At 42.1% G+C, this 18,811-nt stretch overlaps 1 protein-coding gene across 1 annotated transcript in view; it reads left to right on the forward strand.

Moving 5' to 3' along the window:
- LOC120931388 (neuronal acetylcholine receptor subunit alpha-7) overlaps nt 1–18,811 on the forward strand; it is a 249,516-nt gene that overhangs the window by 152,522 nt on the left and 78,183 nt on the right. The window contains exon 3 of the mRNA XM_040342782.1: nt 9,905–9,949. Within this exon, the coding sequence (XP_040198716.1) occupies nt 9,905–9,949 (45 nt within the window). The remainder of the gene's footprint in view (nt 1–9,904; nt 9,950–18,811) is intronic.

Raw genomic sequence — 18,811 nt, forward strand, 5'->3', positions numbered from 1 at the left:
GCCAGGGAGTGTCAGGATCCACTTCCTGTTCGGCAATCAGAGGCCTCCTTACCTTAGGAGGCAGATGACAAGGAGCATCCGGGGTAGGGCTGCTGTGCTTCACTCAAGCTACTCCTCACTCCTACTCCTACTCCTCACTCAGGATCGAATCATTTGCTTTGACAAAAAATAAATAAATTGAAATCCATGCGTCAGACACCCTGCATGTAGATTAGGGGCCGGGCACATGGATTAGGGGGGCAGCGCCACGTATGGACAAAGGGTTTATTTTTACACAGCAACACAAGGCTATCATTTTGACAGCTCAGGAATAGATAACAAATAGATAAATACATGCCCAATGTTCAACAAATGGTTAACAATTAGCACCTTAGGGGATACAACTAAAAGACTTAAATCAAGATATGAAAATGACACAATTTATATTGTGAACCAGAAGCCTGTGGCTTTCAGATAATCTGTTTCAGGATACAGTGTGTGGCTGTCTATGGTGATAGCAGGAGCTGCTTCAGTTCAAAAATGGTATTTGTCTAAGGCCCTATACACACCATAGAATCCATCCGCAGATAAATCCCAGCAAATGGGTTTCAGCGGATAGATCCTATGGTGTGTACACGCCAGCGGATCTTTATCCGCGGATATATCTCCCCTGGGATGGATTCCAGCAGATCGGATATTCGCTGACATGCAGAACAAATCCATCTGCTGGAATCCATCCCAACGGATGGATCCGCTGGTCTGTACAGACTCACCGGATCCATCCGTCCTAAGGGATCCCCCGCATGCGTCGTAATGATTTGACGCATGCGTGGAATTCCTTATTTGACAGCGTTGCGCACGTCGCCGCGTCATAATCACGGTGACGGCGCGACACGTCATCGCCAGAGGATTTCGGCGCGGATTTCAATGCGATGGTGTGTACACGCCATCGCATAGAAATCCGCGGAAATCCTCGAGAGGATTTATCCGCGGAAACGGTCCGCTGGACCGTATTCGCGGATAAATTCTCCCGTGTGTATGGGGCCTCAGACAAAATAAAGCTGCATTTGCAATTAGCCAAAGCAACGCAAATCCAGGACCTTTAAAATAGGAGTCTCTTAAAGCCCACTGAAGTAATTGCTGTCACTTCCACCCACTTTGAGGGGGAATATGCTGTATACAATTTACAATGCTTGCATTCATAAGTAGCACTTCAATGCCCACGAGTCACGACAGAGCTGATTTGCAGGGGTGCATCAGCAAATAAACTAATACAAAAAAAGTTTTTTTTATCTCATTATGCTATATCCTTTGATAAAAATACAAAGCAATGGAATTTGTTTTGGTAAACCTTTGCATTAGATATTTAACCCTTCATACTTCTGTTTGTATCAAGTGCTAACATTTAGCTAGATTCAGGTAGAGTTAGGTCGGCGTATCAGTAGATACGCCGACCTAACTTGGAATCTGCGCTGACCTAAGTTTAAGTGTATTCTCAAACAGAGATACACTTAAACCTATCTAAGGCCCCATACACACGAGAGAATTTATCCGCGGATACGGTCCAGCGGACCGTTTCCACGGATAAATCCTCTCAAAGATTTCCGCAGATTTCTATGCGATGGAGTGTACACACCATCGCATTGAAATCCGCGCGGAAATCCTCTGGCGATGATGTGTCGCGCCGTCGCCGCGATTATGACGCGGCGACGGGCGCGACGCTGTCATATAAGGAATTCCACGCATGCGTCAAATCATTAGGACGCGTGCGGGGAATCCCTTTGGACGGATGGATCCGGTGAGTCTGTACAGACGAGCGGATCCATCCGTTGGGATGGATTCCAGCAGATGGATTTGTTGTGCATGTCAGCAAATATCCGATCTGCTGGAATCCATCCCAGGGGAGATTTATCCGCGGAAAAAGATCCGCTGGCGTGTACACACCATAGGATCTATTCGCAGAAACCCATTTGCTGGGATTTATCTGCGGATGGATTCTATCGTGTGTATGGGGCCTAAGATACAACGGCTTGCGCCGTCCTATCTTAGGGTGCAATATTTAGGCTGGCCGCTAGGTGGCGCTTCCATTGCGGTCGGCCTAGAATATGTAAATCACTAGATACGCCTATTCACGAACGTACGCCCGGCCGACGCAGTACAGATACGCCGTTTACGTAACGCTTTATCAGGCCTAAAGTTATTCCATCAAATAGTTGGAATAGTAATGTTAAAGTATGGCCGCCGTTCCTGCTTCGAAATTCGAAAATTTTACGTCGTTTGCGTAAGTCGTCCGTGAATAGGGATTTACGTCATTTACGTCCACGTCAAAATCAATAGGACCGTGCGGCGTACTTAGCCGCAATGCACACTGGGAAATGTAGGCGGACGGCGCATGCGCCGTTCCAAAAAAACGTCAATCACGTCAGGTCAAAGCATATTATCATAAAACACCCCCCTCAGCCTATTTTGAATTAGACGCGCTTGTGCCCGCCGTATTTACGCTACGCCACCGTAAGTTAGGAGGCAAGTACTTTGAGAATACAGTACTTGCCTCTCTGACTTAAGGCGGTGTAGCGTAAATACGATACGCTACGCCGCCTTAAAGTTGCGCGGGGCTACCTGAATCTAGCTAATTGTGTGTATCTTTGCAGTGCTCATGTGACTTCCAGTATAATTACATAACTATAAATATATATTGCAATAAAACAAAAATATATAGCAATAATAATTGGTATAGTGCTAAAATCTTCTGTAGCCCTTATTATATACCAGTAAAATTAAAATATCAACAAATGTTTGTAGCTCAAAAGCTATCCCTCCCCCCTCCAAAAAAAAAAAAAAAAAAAGATGGATGCAAAAGCTTAGAATTGCAATGTAACAGTAAGTAAAACCACATTCTTGTTGGTAATAAATATGCAGGAGCACAACTTCACACTAACCAATAGATTTTTGCAGAAAGTCTGATTATTCCTCTGTGTAGCTCAAAGTGGGATAATTGTAAGCACATAGGTGTGCGCAGTCTGTTGCATTAGGGTGTGCACCTGAAAACTCAAGAACACAGTACCGATCTCTCACTGTGTTCATTCAGAAAGGGAAGGGGCCTGTAAATGACATTACCCCTTAGAGCTCAGTAATGCTACTGATATCAACTGTGACTAGTTACTTACTGAAAAAAAACTTTTCCCTATGGTGTAAGCAACCACTATGCATGGAGAAATAATGCACAGTTAATCACTACCATATACTACTTGTGTATCTTACACTACAGAAATCCATTTCCTCTTAAACGCTACTCTTAGGCCGCGTACACACAGTCGGTCCATCCGATGAGAACGGTCCTAAGGACCTACACACCATCAGTTCAAAAACCGATCGAGTCCAACGCGGTGAAGTAAAACACAACGACGTGCAGCGAAAAATGAAGTTCAATGCTTCCAAGCATGCGTCGACTTGATTCTGAGCATGCGTGGGTTTTGAACCGATGCTTTTGCGTACTAACCATCGGTTTTGACCTATTGGTTAGGCGTCCATCGGTTGAATTTTAAAGCAAGTTCTAAATTTTTGGACCGAAGGATAACTGACCGATGGGGCCCACACACGGTCGGTTTGGACCGATGAAACTGAACTTCAGTCCGTTTTCATCGGTTTTGTCCGATCGTGTTTACAGGGCCTTAGGGGCCTATGTGTATATATGTATATAAAAAAAATACATTGTGAATATCTCATAAGTCGCACAAAAGTTACGAAAAATATCTGTAATATTTGAAATATGTGTGAAATTTTTTAGTTTCTATTGCCTTTTACAGTGCAAATGTAATATTTCCTAACATTTAAGCTAATGAGAAAAAAAGTCTTAAAAACATTTGACCAGAATAGTTAAAGAACATTCTATTAACAGGAAATAACCTAACTGTGCAGTGCAGAAAAAAAATTACATTTTGCAGCTGAGACACAGCTGTAGAAAAATTATATTTGGCCCCCCTTACAGTGCATACGCACCAGAATGGGACAGGGGAGGCTTCAGGAGCTGATAATGATGAAAGACCAGTAGCAATACCAAGAGATGGTTGTGGTGGCAAGCTAACAGTGGTGGCAGGAGATGGTAATAGTGGCAGGCCAGTAGTGGTGGCAGGAGCTTTAATTCTGGAAGACCAGGAGTGAAGGACCTTATAATGGCAGGCCAGCAGCAGTGGCAGGACTTTATAATAGTGGCAGGTCAACGGAGGTGACAGGAGCTAATAATGGTGGCAGGCTGGTGCTGCTAGTAGGAACTGGTAATTGTGGCAGATCAGCAGTGGTGACAGGAGATGTTAACAGTGTCAAGCCAGCAATGTTGTCAGGAGCTGGTAATGGTGACAGGAGATGGTAATTATGGAAGGCCAGCAGCAGTAGCAGGAGCTAGTTATGGTAGCAGGCCCCAGCGGTGGTGGCAGGGGACGGTAACTACGACAGGCCAGCCGAGAATACAGGAGCTGGTTAATGGTGATTCGGCCAATGCATCAGCTAGAGACCCAAAAGCCCATGGGGTTCTTGGTTCCAAGGGTGTCCATATCTGCTCTTGTCCCTAGGTAATATGGAATCATATGGTTTATGCATTGCCTTTGATGGCTGAAGGGCAGACAGAAAGTCGGTGCTGTTGTCACACATGACCTAGCCTGAAACAAGATGGCATTGAGTCAATCAACCCTTGCCCTGCTCTTGAGGAACTGCCAGAATGTCTGGCATAGTTTAACTCCTGTCCCACAGGTGCACAAGCTGCAAAACAGCCTGGTAGGTGCACCAGCTGCAAAACAGCCTGACATAATTTTGACTGGAGTGTTGCATACGCACTGGGATACCGGGGAAACTGACGGTTCTGAGGAGTAACCTGATTAAACCATTTAGTAAGCGCCAATAAAGCTGACTGTGCTCTCACCTTCACCAAGGTGCAGAACACAGGGTGGCATTACTTTCTTAAGTGGTGTGCCAAATTTGCATCCTTACCAGCTGCCAGCAAATTTACTTAATGAATGAGTTGTGAAAGAAATGTAATGTATCTGATCATGGTTGCTAGATATGTCTGTGGTCATTTGGGATCCTGCCACTGACTGCAAGGTCCATTGCCACCTATATGTTACCATCTCCATGTTCATAGCGAGCAGAGGTGGCCTTCTGGGTAAACATATTACAGCTAGGTATCTGTCACTGCGGTGAAGCACAGGAGAAAGGTAATGAAAGGGCATTGACTTCACCATAGCAGAAGATCTATTGCCAGCAGGTTTGCTGGGCATGGGTAGTGATTGGAGGACATTTTTTTTCTTCCACTTCAGCAAATGGAAAAGAGATACATGCCTGGTCAAAGATCATGCTGGTGACAGTGGAGTGGGTTAGGAGACTTATAGTGATATGTAAGGCTATGCTTGGCCCTACTCCCCATGCTGTCCCTTATCACAGATTGATGTGTTTTAAATTAAAGGAACACTAAAGGTTCGTTTTTATTAGATCAATTGATTGCTGTAAGCTAGAGCATTTAAATATCACTTACCTCGTGTTTCCTTTTGACCTCCAAAATACAGTAATCCAGGTTTGAAAATGCCATTTCCTGTCTCTCCCCTTCTTACTTTCCACCAGCATCTGAGCTGTTTTGCATGGTGGAAAGCAGAATGTGCTCACCCCCTCCCTATGACTACAGCCCTGCATGAATATGCTCTCTTATCCCTCACAGGCATGGAGGCTAAGCCTAATGGGAACTGTAGTTCCCATTAGGCCATGATGTAGCAAGAATGAATGCGCACCGTAAACCAGGAAGTCAGTGAGAATAATGATTCAGGAGTGCTGGAGGTGAATAAAACAGCTCGATTTCAACAGGTATCAAACTAGTTATAATGCAAAACATTACTTTTTACTTTATCAGCTACTGTCAGACTTTAATTTAAGAGGAAAATATGTTTGTCTTTACAACCCCTTTAAGCCTCTCAAACACCCTGTCAGAATTCCGTTCCTACCATTTGACACTGCTAAAATTGATGTTGCAGTGGATGCTGACGGAGAATTCTGTTGATTGGGAGGGGAGGCGCAAAGTGAAGAATGAGTAGTAGAATGACTGCGGACACTTTGCTGCTGACCTTAGCATTGATGTGCTACTTCCACTGAGCTTTGTGGTTGAATGATGTGTCTCTTCAGGTAATCAGATGACTGGGAGATTTACCAAATTGTATGTGCTGCATGCAGAGGTTGCAGACCACTATGGTGCTGTTGGCAGTAGCTTCCACCAAATACAGGGTATGAGCGCCACAAATTACATATATTCTTATCCATGCAGGAAAGTGTAAATCAAACACACTTTTCAAGATAACTCATAAAAATAATATTAATGATACTTAATTACGGCCAATAAACAGTCCATATGTGATACAATAAAATCATTGGAAATACACATTCTGATCAAGCACATCCTAGTCCGAACATTGGTCTACACATTTTGTGGATATACTGCTTCTTCAGTAGTGTTGCTCACGAATATTCGCATTGCGAATATTCGACTCGAATATAGCATATTCGAGAAATCGCGCTATATTTCGAATTTCGCGGTGAATATTCGCAATTCCGAATATTCGCATTTTTTCAATTTGATTTTTAAAACAGATCACATCCTATCGACGTCTAAAAGCATTGCTGGTATGATTAGAGACCCTGGGCCGAGTAGCTAAGCTGAGGCGATCCTATTATGTTGCCAAATTGAAAAAAAAAAAATTGCGATTTTTCGCTATTGCGAATGCGAAAATGATTGCGAATTTTCGATAACTGTGGTAGGAGAACTCTGATTGTCTCTGATGCAAAAGGGGGGGGGCTTTGTGTATGTGTATGTTATGAATATTTGTATGTTTGATATTATTATTTTTTGTAAGAAGGAAAAAATTGCGCATACCTTAAAAAAGGGGAGAATACAGCAGCAACTCAAAAATGTTATACAACATAAATTAATACAAGACAGAAAATGGAGTCGCTCTACAAGAATAAAAAATATGTCTAGTGACAAGACATGTGGGCAAATTATAAAATAAGCAAGCGCAAATAACTTGTGAAATACACAGTGAAACAAATATATAAAGAAATATAGTCCCAATAATAGAAAAATAATCTTTCATAAAAATGTCTTTGATATGTGAAGTGAAAAAAAGTCCAAAGCATGCAGCATGAACGTGTTCAATCTTCAAGGTGTTTGATTGACAAATGGCTGTGACAGATGGATAGAGTAAAGAATCACCACCAATGCAAAACACTTTTTATTTTCTATTGTAAAATATCAAGAATATTCTGAGCCAATCAGAGTGCTCCTTCCGCATTTGCCGAATATTCGCAATTATTTTGTATTGTAAAATATCAAGAATATTCTGAGCCAATCAGAGTGCTCCTTCTGCATTTGCCGAATATTCGCAATTATTTTGTATTGTAAAATATCAAGAATATTCTGAGCCAATCAGAGTGCTCCTTCCGCATTTGCCGAATATTCGCAATTATTTTGTATTGTAAAATATCACGAATATTCTGAGCCAATCAGAGTGCTCCTACAGCATTTCTCGAAATTGCGCAATAAATATCGCATTCGCATGTTGCGATATTTCGATAAAATATCACGAATATTCTGAGCCAATCAGAGCGCTCCTCCAGCATTTCTCGAAATTGCGCAATAAATATCGCATTCGCATGTTGCGATATTTCGATAAAATATCACGAATATTCTGAGCCAATCAGAGCGCTCCTCCAGCATTTCTCGAAATTGCGCAATAAATATCGCATTCGCATGTTGCGATATTTCGATAAAATATCACGAATATTCTGAGCCAATCAGAGTGCTCCTACCGCAGTTATCAAAAAATCGCAATTATTTTCGCATTCGCAATAGCGAAAAATCGCAATCATTTACTTTCGATAAAATATCACGAATATTCGAATTTAGCGAATATATCTCGAATATTCGAATATATATTCGAGATATATCGCGAAATCGAATATGGCATATTCTGCTCAACACTATTCTTCAGGACCGCTGATATGTTAGGACATTAGTAAATAAAAAAAAGCTCCATGTATAAAAAAAAAGTAAAAGGTATATGTTTATTTCAATACACTAATCAGTATAATAGTTATATGGTGAAAATAACAATGATAGAAGAAAACATGAAATAAAAGAAGCTACATACAGTAACAACTGATGCTGTTGCTGACACACACAAGGTAGTGCTAAAAAGGAATGTTGGGCATGTGCACTGTGAACACAGAGGGAGTACACAGTAATATACTGTATAGGTCACACAATGCAATTCCCACTAATGTATCACAATACAAAACAGTGAACACAGTGTAGCCCACCACATTGCAATTTACTGTAATGAAGCACAATACCACATTTTTTATGTACTGTATATAGCACTGTTTAGCACTATATAATAGCAACTATTTCTTCCTGCAAACACTATGCAATATCAATCCAGTGCTGTGTCCAAGAGTAACATCTCTCTCCCCTCTCTTTCTCTTCTCACAGGGCAGATTAGTATCAATGGGAACCATTGGCTCCTGCCAATCAAATCCTGTAATGATGGAGTGGGGGTGGGGCTGAGCTGTGCTGTCTGTGCCTATGGACACAGCCAGCACATCTCAGGATTGGGCCTGCAGGTGTGCCACCATAGGAGGCGACTTCCTATGGTGACAGATGGAGAAGAGGTGGAGCCAGGAACATTAGTGTGGGACCCTAGAAGAGGGTGATTGAGGCTGCTCTGCGAGCTCTCCCCATCTACTCAGATCTCTGCAAAAAACACTGGCAAAAGGCTGCTAAGAACCCTGACTTTAGGGCGGGGGCTGGCACATAATAAAACCCTCATCATTGGCCCTTTCAAGCCACCTGATCACAGTTCAGAGGCCAGGAAGTGTATTATTGGTAATTGGTCGCTATCGCCATGAAAGGCAATATTAGTTCACTTTTTTTCCAAACTGCAAATGAGTTTGGGTCTAACTCATGTTTGATATTGTAACGGAACGTCCCATACTCTGCTTGAGTGCTTCCGCCATATACCGCTTCCTATCAGTCTGGATATAGATATCAGATATTCCAGCTGCTCACAAGCACACAACGAGACAAGACTTGTTTGTCTGCTGAACATTGAGTGTTTAATAGAACCAAGAATACAACCTTATGTACAGTTTAAAGAGGAGGTAGCCAGAACATAAATTAACATGAGCTAATTAACTAATCATTTATCCAGACTAGGCGACTCATAGATATGACCTTTCATGGTAGACGTCCCGTCTCCTTGCTCACCTGCTATACAATACACATTATCATAAGTGTAAACACAGGATATCTTCACACAATAGCAGGGTCAATTAGCACAGAGAACAGACAGATGGCTGGAGGGGATGGCATTATCATCTCTTTACACTGTATGTCCCAACAGTATGAATCAGTCACTCTAATGGCATATACAGGGTCCCAGGCATACAGCTCACAAAGAGCACCGTTTCCCCAAATGCCAGGGCCCATGATCGCAAGGCAAGAGGCTAGCATTAAGTCCCCTCCAAAAGCCTCTGTCCCAGGTGAGTCTGTCACAGATATTATTCCCAAAGCTCATACCTGGTATACAGATGCAGGGGGCAGGTTTTAGATATTATTGCTAACAGATGTTACTTTTTATGTAGGTTTGCCTGATAATCCTAATTTACTTTTCATTTCATCTGGTTACATGCTGTTAATAATAAAAGCAACACTTCTCAAATGAAACAAAACACTTCAAAGCACATGAAAAGATTGAAGTTAAATTTTGGCTTCATAGGGACTTTTAGGAAAAAAGTGTCTTGGGAACATTTTTACTTAAAGAATATAAAAAGAATAAATTACATTTGAGCATGTGAATTCTGTCTAATAAACCCCTTTATGTTTCCCTTTTAGGATGAGAAAAATCAAGTTTTAACAACAAATATATGGCTACAAATGGTAAGTGTGTTTGCATGCTTCATATGCCTAATGTGTGAGCTTTTCTAATAGCTTTAGCAACTAGAGAATTCAGATTATTTTTTGGGTTAGAGCTACTGCAAATATATAAAGATCAACTTCACCAAAAACTGTTATTGCAGCTTTGCATGGCTTATTGCAAGGTAAATCACATGCTAGCTTTATACAAATCTTTTGAGCCTCAGGTTTCTCAGTCATTACAAGATCATGCAATGGTGCCTCATTCCAATGCCAGAGTTAGACCCCTTTCACACTGAGGAGTTTTTCAGGCGGTACAGCGCTAAAAATAGCGACTAAATAGCGCCTAAAAAACTCCTGCCCAACATTCTTAATGCGAAAGCCCGAGGGCTTTCACACTGAGGCGATGTGCTGGCAGGAGAGAAAAAAATCTCCTGCAAGCAGCATCTTTGGAGCGGTGAGAGGAGCGGTGTGTATACCGCTCCTTCCCATTTAAAACAATGGGAAACTGCGGTAATACCACCCGCAATGCACCTCTGCAGAGGCGCATTGCGGGTGGTATTAACCCTTTTTGGGCCGCTAGCGGTGCGGTATTAACACGAATTCCACGGCAATTCCGACGGTATAACGCCGCTATATTTAGCGGCGCTGTACTGCCACGCACCTTTATTGCCCCGTGTGTGAAAGGGGCCTTACTGTAAAATACAATTTACAAACTAATGAGTTTAGGCAGTGGCCTCTTATTTATTACCTTGTGGCAGAGACCAGAGATGTGCTAAAAAGTGCCACCAATGGAATTTTTAATAGTCATAGCAAGCCGAAACTGCAAATTAGAGGACATAATTACAGTTAGTCTGGTTAAAAAAAGTTTTTCCAGTTCAACCAATAGAAGTGAAAAAAAAAGATATAATCCTATATACGAAATCCTATACTCACAGTTGATCCAGAGTAAGGCAACAAAACTCCCTATAAAGCATACCCGTATATACTCGAGTATAAGTCGACCCGAATATAAGCCGTGGCACCGAATTTTACCACAAAAAATGGGAAAACGTATTGACTCGAGTATAAGCCTAGGGTGTCCATCTACATGCCTCACTGTGTCTCACTTTGCCTCACTGTGTCCATGCCTCACTGTGTCCATGCCTCACTGTGTCCATGCCTCACTGTGTCCATGTCTCTCTGTGCCCATGCCTCACTGTGCCCATGCCTCACTGTGTCCATGACGAGACTGACGTTTAACATGGGAGTCTATGGAAGGGGTGCCCGGGTTTGAAAAATTGGTACTCCCCAGCTGCAGGCTGTAGGTCCACCAGACAACAAACTTTGCACACTTGTAGAGGAGAAATGGGGCTACATATGTAACAAGTTCCGAGTCCAGGAGACCTACAACCGGCCAGTACCGGGTCCCCAAATTTACTGGAGAAATTACCATTTAACATGGGAGTCTATGGAAGGGGTGCCCTGCCTTGAAAAATCGGTGCTCCCCGGCCGTAAGTCCCCCGGACAACAAACTTTGCACACTTGTAGAGGAAGAGTGGGGCTACATGTGTGCCAAGTTTCCGGGTCCCCAAAGTCCAGGAGATCAGGCACAAAAAGGTGACTCGAGTATAAACCGAGGGGGGCATTTTCAGCACAAAAAAATGTGCTGAAAAACTTGGCTTATACTCGAGTACAGTATATACGATAACTAAATTTGCTCTAGCGGGCCGAGGAAAATCCTTCCTGATCCTCCTGATATTCTGATAGCTTTTTAGTATAACTGAAACAATTCTAAACAAATAACTAATTATATAGTTTGAATCACAATTCAAAACAATGGATAAAAAGGGATGAGCTAAATGTTCTGTATGAACACAGCTGTGGACTGAACTTTGCTAATTCAGATGCTATCTGAACATTAAGTTTTTAGCCCCATCAGCAGGAGCATCATGTATAATAATTGTTCTACTGCTACTACATATAGCTCTTCTTCCACTGTTAAGGAAACAGCAGGTACTACGTCATGCCTTAAGTGACCAGTAACTTTACTCAGCCCCATTCATTTTCTGGCCGGGAACCCCGAGCCAAGTAAAAAAAAGGGGCAAGGATAGTAGCTGACATCATTGCCCAAATATGGCCACATAGCTATCCATTGGCAATGACATTGCCTAAATATGTCCACGGGCAGACATAACTGGGTACTCCCTGCCCCCTAGATTATATTTAGCATTAGGGACCAGAGATGTAATTCTCATTAAGCAATGGCAAAGTTAGACATTCTTTCACCTGGAGAGACTTACCTCGACACCCTCCTCCCCCCCAAAGAGGAGGGTATAAGTAAGGCAGAGGTAGTAATGTAGAAGAAGGTGTTATTTTAAAAAAAATCTTTAAGGAAGGCTGCTGGGGGGCTTTGGTGAAATATCAGGAATCTAAACAGACCCCTGATGTCTCACTTTTGAGACTGAGAAAGGAACTGAGGACAGATTCCACAGTTCCTTTCTCTGCAGCCTCAGCTGCATTGGGCAGTGAATGAATGGGAAGTGCTCTGTGCTGAGCAGCTTCCTGTTCATTAACTGAAGCCTAGTAAACACAAGGCTTCAGTTGTAAATGCTAACAGTGAGTGATCAGTACCAAGGGAGGCACTGGTGTTCAGTGGGGGGACAAGGGGCTCACTGGTGTTTAGTAGACATATGCACACTGAAATATTTAGTTTCGGATTTTTGTTTTCGTCCGAAAAATAAATGTATTTAGTTACTCCCGAAATTCCTTTTTATTTATTTTGTTTTTCGTCGGAAATTGCATTCGTCTGAAAATCTGAACAAATTGAGGCTGAATCTGTCATTGAAGGCTTATGGTGTCTGACTACGCTGTAATCATACAGCGAAACTGTACGACGCTGTAATCATACTTTTCCGGTCGAATGTTCCGCCTAAAAGCTATAGTAGAATTCTAATGTTGTATGACAAGTAATAATTATATTTATTAATTATTATTACTAGTCAACCAACAATTGAATTTTTCTATAGCCTATGGGCCGAGCATTTGACCAGAAATGTATGATTGCAGCGTCGTACAGTTTAGTTGCTTCGTCGAATCTTCTTAGAACTATCAACAGACACCATAAGCCTTCCATGACAGATTCAACGTTTTTCGATGCTTTGTCGAATCTTCTTCGTTCATGTTGAAATGTCAAGTTAGTTCTAGCTATTTTACTGCTCCTCCTCTTTGGTTACAATCAGCCAATAACATTCATCATTATTTTTATTTTACTTCCCCCACCCAATTCCAGCAGCGATCTTTTCTCTCAATGTCGAATCTTTTCTCTCTATAATGTCGAATCTTTTCTCTCTATAATGTCAAATCTTTTCTCTCTATGTAGAATAATCTTGGACTAATAGAGTTAAGGTTAGGCACATTCAACCAACGAAAATGAAAATAAAGCATTTGTTTATGTCGGATCTTTCGGTTTTTGTATTCTGTGCGTTCCTTTTTTGTTTGTTAAAACGATAACGAACATACCTGAAATTCAGATGAAAATGCATTCGGACGAAAACGAATGCACATGTCTAGTGCTTATTAAGGGGACAAGAGGGGTATTGTTGCTCAGTGGGGGACAAGGGGGGCACCGGTGCTCATTGGGGAGACAAGGGGAACACTGGTGCACTTTGGGGAACAAAGGGGACACTGGTGCTCGGTAGGGAAGCAAGGGGGCACTGATGCTCAGTGGGGAGACAATGGGGCACTGGTGTTCACAGGGGGAACCAGGGGGACATTGGTGCTTAGTGGTTCTAAGTCACAGGACAGAAGGGGCAGCTGGTGCTCATTCTGGGGACAAGGAGTCACTGGTGCTCAGTTGGGGGAGATGGGGTCCTGCTGCTTAGTGGGGGGAGATTGGGGCCCTGGTGCTTAGTGAGGAGAGATGGGTGATCCTGGTGCTTAGTGGGTGGGAGATTGGGGAAACTGCTAGTCAGTGGGGGAGGGGGGCACTGGTGCTCAATACCTGCCTGCTTGATTCATCTGGAATCCTGTAGAAGAATCATCCCCTCTCTCACTGTTCATCTCTGCTCCAAACAGATGCAGGCCCTGGCTCAGAGCTTACGGCTGTTACTTGTAAACAAAGCGTTTAAAGCAAAAGAAGACTTCCTTTACTCACTTTTCTGCTGGCTCTGGCTGGTGACTGCAGAACCCAGCAGAGGAAGCCAGTGATGGAATTCTTTCTTTGCTGAGACTCTTTGATTACTTGATAACATAGAGACCACAGAAAATGGGACTTATTTGGCACCAAAGCCAACATACAAAATCGTATGTATATGTAAATATTGTCTTTTATTAGAAAATGGATTAAAAACAAATTAAAACCATTAGATAGTATTAACCCAAACTAGTGTGTGAGCATACACACCCCCTGTATACAGGTAGGAAGCCTCTAAAGTATTGACACTGGCACATATGTAATGACAAGTACAATCACCAAGGACAAATAATATAGCGGGGGGGAGCTATCTCTGTGGAGGGGTGCGTTGCCTCACACTAGAGGCTCAACATGCTCAACATGTTTCCCGTTGACAAGTAACACTTCTTCTGGGGCGTAAAGTGTTAATTACAGTGTTAAACCAAGCAAAATGCATGAACCACAAGTAGAGCCAGTGGCAGGCATGACCCCCCATATGAAGTATAAATGGGGATACACTACAAAGGTTATTGGCTTTCTGTATCACCATGGTTTTCATTACACCTTTTCCAAATTTAATCAAGGCCTTTGAAAAATACTTAACGGCTTGGTGCCCGGCCACAGTACATTTACTGCGCCAGGGCTGCATGGGCATATATGTCATCCTGCCTCTTCCGGGTTGGGGGCATGCAGCACACTGCTCCCATGACCACTGTGTCCACTGGACACAGCTGATTGCGGCTCCTGGTACCCTGCCGCTTCAAGCGAGCAGGGGATCATGTGACTGCTATGCAATCAAATTACTACAATGTCAACAAAGCTGTTATAAATACATTTAATTATTAGCTGTGATATCTATAGTGATGCTGTAATTGGCCCACGTTTATCACATGGTACATAGGCCAATCACAGCACCATGTACCATGTGATAGCTGTGGACAGACCCTTTGGTGCCTGCTCATCACAATCACTTGTAAAGATAGAGGTCTGGTTTCCGTGTTTACAAGTGACAGCTCTGCACTCTGTATTTAATGCAATCCTGGTATTTAATGCCCCTTTAAGACCCTCCTACTGTTTTCGTGAAATTTGGCTGACCACACCCACTATTTGATGTGATTTGGAGGGTGTGTGTAGGGGGAGGGGTTTTGTGGGCTGGTGGTTAAGTTCCAGCACCTATTGTTTGAGAAAAAAAGCACTGGCTGTGAATCAATCACAGCACACAATAGTAAATCACAGTTGTTATGAACGTAACCCATTCATGACCGTTCAAAACATTGCTGTTACTGTGATAATCACTGTGACAGCAGTCAAAGTGTAAAAAACTACTTTGATGAAAGTATGGTAAAAAAGCAGTAATCCCAGGCATTGATGGAAGATTAGCAGGCTGAAAGCAGGTGCAGTGTGCCGATCTCCAGTCAAACATCCAGCAAAGACGGCGAGATAGATGGCTGCCAGCCACGATCCACGATGGGGAAGCTTCAAGGGACTCTAGCCAGGAAGTGAAGCCACCAAAAACCCAGAAGTCCTCAACCACTGACCAGGAACAAACTGAAGGGACACCAAGTACACTAAGCCAGTTACCAGGACGACATGTTTCAGGGCATGTCAGAGTTCCCTTTCATCACTTTCAGTGGCTGAATGGAGCAGCAGGGGAGTGAAGAGGAGGTGAGAATGTGCTTCTGGGCCTTAACATCAAAGGCCATTTTAGCAAAATAATGAAACTCTCACCTTGAATGGGATGGGGTGGTGACCATATTTGTATGGCTATATTCTGCTTTTGTCTCAGTTTACCTTCCTGGCAAGAGTCTAGTGTTGCTTTTTTGTTCTCCTGGTCACACAGTGCACAGTTAGCTGATATACGTACTTATAATGAGCCAAAGGCTAAAATCTGACAATTAACCATTCTTCATTTTAGGATTTTCATTTTCACGCCCCTAGCAAGCTTTTTCAAACAGGTTTACAGAAATAAATACAGCAATCAGAGAAATTGTTCTTTTTAAAGCTTCAAATTCATTGGAATACAGAAAAGGAAATGCTCAAATGACATGAATTATGTGAATTACCTTAAATGCCAGTCATTTGCAGCATCATTTCTTGTCAGTTCTAAACCGATAAAGAATTTTTAATCTGTAAGTTGAGTTTGAATTATCTATTGTATTTCTCCTGGTTTGAATAATAAGCTATGCTTGCATATGGAAACGTTGTTTATCCCTATTCATGTAGGGTGATAACAAAACTAAAATTTACTGTCAATAATATTGAAGGTTTTTTTTGTTAATATGTTTTTGGATCTGACATATATATATATATATATATATATATATATATATATATATATATATATATATATATATATATATATATATATATATATATATATATATATGTATTTTTTGTTCTTTCATGCTAATTAATGAAAAATATATTTAGCCTCGGATTTTAGAGTATGTGAAAAGATGGTTTGCGCCAACAACCAATTAGTGTCTCCATTTTTAGGTCAGAATAGAATCTGAAAGGTAAAAGATTGGCAAAAATGGCAAACAATTTATTTATTAAGTCAGTCTGCAGTAAATAGGTTCATAATCTACTTATTATGGACACATTGGGGGTTATTTACAAAAGGTAAATCCACTTTACACTACAAGTGCAAAGTGCAATTTAAATTGCACTGAAAGTGCACTTGGAAGTGCAGTCACTGTATATCCGAGGGGGACATGCAAGGAAAATATAAAACAGCATTTTAGCTTGCACATGATTGGATGATAAAATCAGCAGAGCTTTCCTTTATTTTAGATCTACCCCTCAGATTTACAGTGACTGAACTTTCAAGTGTACTTTCAGTGCAATTTCCAGTGCACTTTGCACTTGTAGTGCAAAGTGGATTTGCCTTTCGTAAATCACCTCCAATGACTTAAAACTGAATTCCAGGTGTAGCGCCCCCTTACTTTTCAGTACGAGCAATTTTTACAGTTTAAGGGCCAGATTCACAGCAGAAATACGCCGGCGTATTTTCAAATTTGCCACGTCGTATCTTGATTTGGAATCCTCAAACCAAGATACGACGGCTTTTGGCATAAATCCGACAGGCGTACGGCTTCGTATGCCTTCGGATCGTAGGTGTAATTCTCCAGCGGCCGCTGGGTGGAGTTCGCGTCATTTTCCAGCGTCGGGTATGCAAATTAGCTGTTTACGGCGATCCACGAAGGTACGCGCGTTCGTCGCATTCTCTTACGTCGTCACTAGTCAGTTTTTCCCGTGGCAAACTTAAGCCTGCTATTTCATGGCTTAGATTTAGACCAGCCGTCGTTCCCGTGTCAAATTTCAATTTTTTTTTTGCGTAAGACGTCCGGGAATACGAAAGTACGTTACGCACATCGTTGTTCAAAAAACACGTCAGGGCGCCGTAATTTCGCACAAAGCACGGTGGGAAATTTCCAAACGGAGCATGCGCAGAACGTTCGGCGCAGGAACGCGCCTAATTTAAATGGTACACGCCCTATTTGAATTAGGCGGGCTTGCGCCGGACGGCTTTACCATACGCCGCCGAAAGTTTACACGCAAGTGCTTTGTGAATCAAGCACTTACACTGGAAACATGCGGCGGCGTAACGTAAATGAGATACGATACGCCGCCGCAAATCTACATGAATCTGGCCCTTACTTTTTACTAGACATGTGCACACTGAAATATTTTGTTTCAGAATTTAATTTTCATCTGAATTTTTTTTTTATTTAGTTACTCTCAAAATTTGTTTTTATTTATTTTGTTTAGTTAAAAAATGCATTAGTCCGAAAATCCGAATGAATTAAGGTCAAATCTGTCATTGGTATCTGTCAAATGTTCTAAGAAGAATCGACGGAGCAGCTAAACTGTACGATGCCGCAATTGTACATTTCCAGTCGAATGTTTCGTCCTACAAGCTATAGAAGAATTTTAATGTTGTATGACTAGTAATAATTATATTTATAAATTATTATTACTAGTCAACCAACATTCAAATTCTTCTATAGCCTATGGGCCGAGCATTTGACCGGAAATGTACGATTGCGGCGTCGTGCAGTTTAGCTGCTTGTCGAATCTTCTTAGAACTTTCGACAGACACCATAAGCCTTCAATTGACAGATTCGACATTTGTATGTTTTTCGCTGCTTTGTCGAATCTTCGTTGTTTATGTCGAATGGTCTACCCCAACACTGTCTCTATAATGTTAAATCTTTTCTCTCTATGTCAAATCTTTTAGATCTATGTCAAATCTTTCCTCTCTATGTAGAATAGTCTTGGACTAATAGAGTCAAAGGGGTTGTAATGGTAAAAAATGTTTTCCCTAAATAGCTTCCTTTACATTAGTGCAGTCCTCTTTCACTTACCTCATCCTTCGATTTTGCTTTTAAATGTCCTCATTTCTTCTGAAAAATCCTCACTTCCTGTTCTTCTGTCTGTAACTCCACACAGTAATGCAAGGCTTTCTCCCTGGTGTGGAGTGTTGTGCTCGGCCCCTCCCTTGGACTACAGGAGAGTTAGGACACCCACTAACACACAGCTCCTTTCTCTATCTGCAACGTAGAGAGCGTCCTGACTCTCCTGTATTCCAAGGGAGGGGGCGAGCATGACACTCTACACCAGGGACAAAACCAAGGTAAGGTAACCCCCTGGGGAGACAGCTTCCCAGAGGGGGTTAGCTCTTGCAGGGAGGAGCCGAGAGAGCCGCCGTGGGACCCCAGAAGAGGATGAGG

The sequence above is a fragment of the Rana temporaria genome, chromosome 3 (genome assembly GCF_905171775.1).
Source record: "Rana temporaria chromosome 3, aRanTem1.1, whole genome shotgun sequence".
Taxonomy (NCBI): Eukaryota; Metazoa; Chordata; class Amphibia; order Anura; family Ranidae; genus Rana; species Rana temporaria.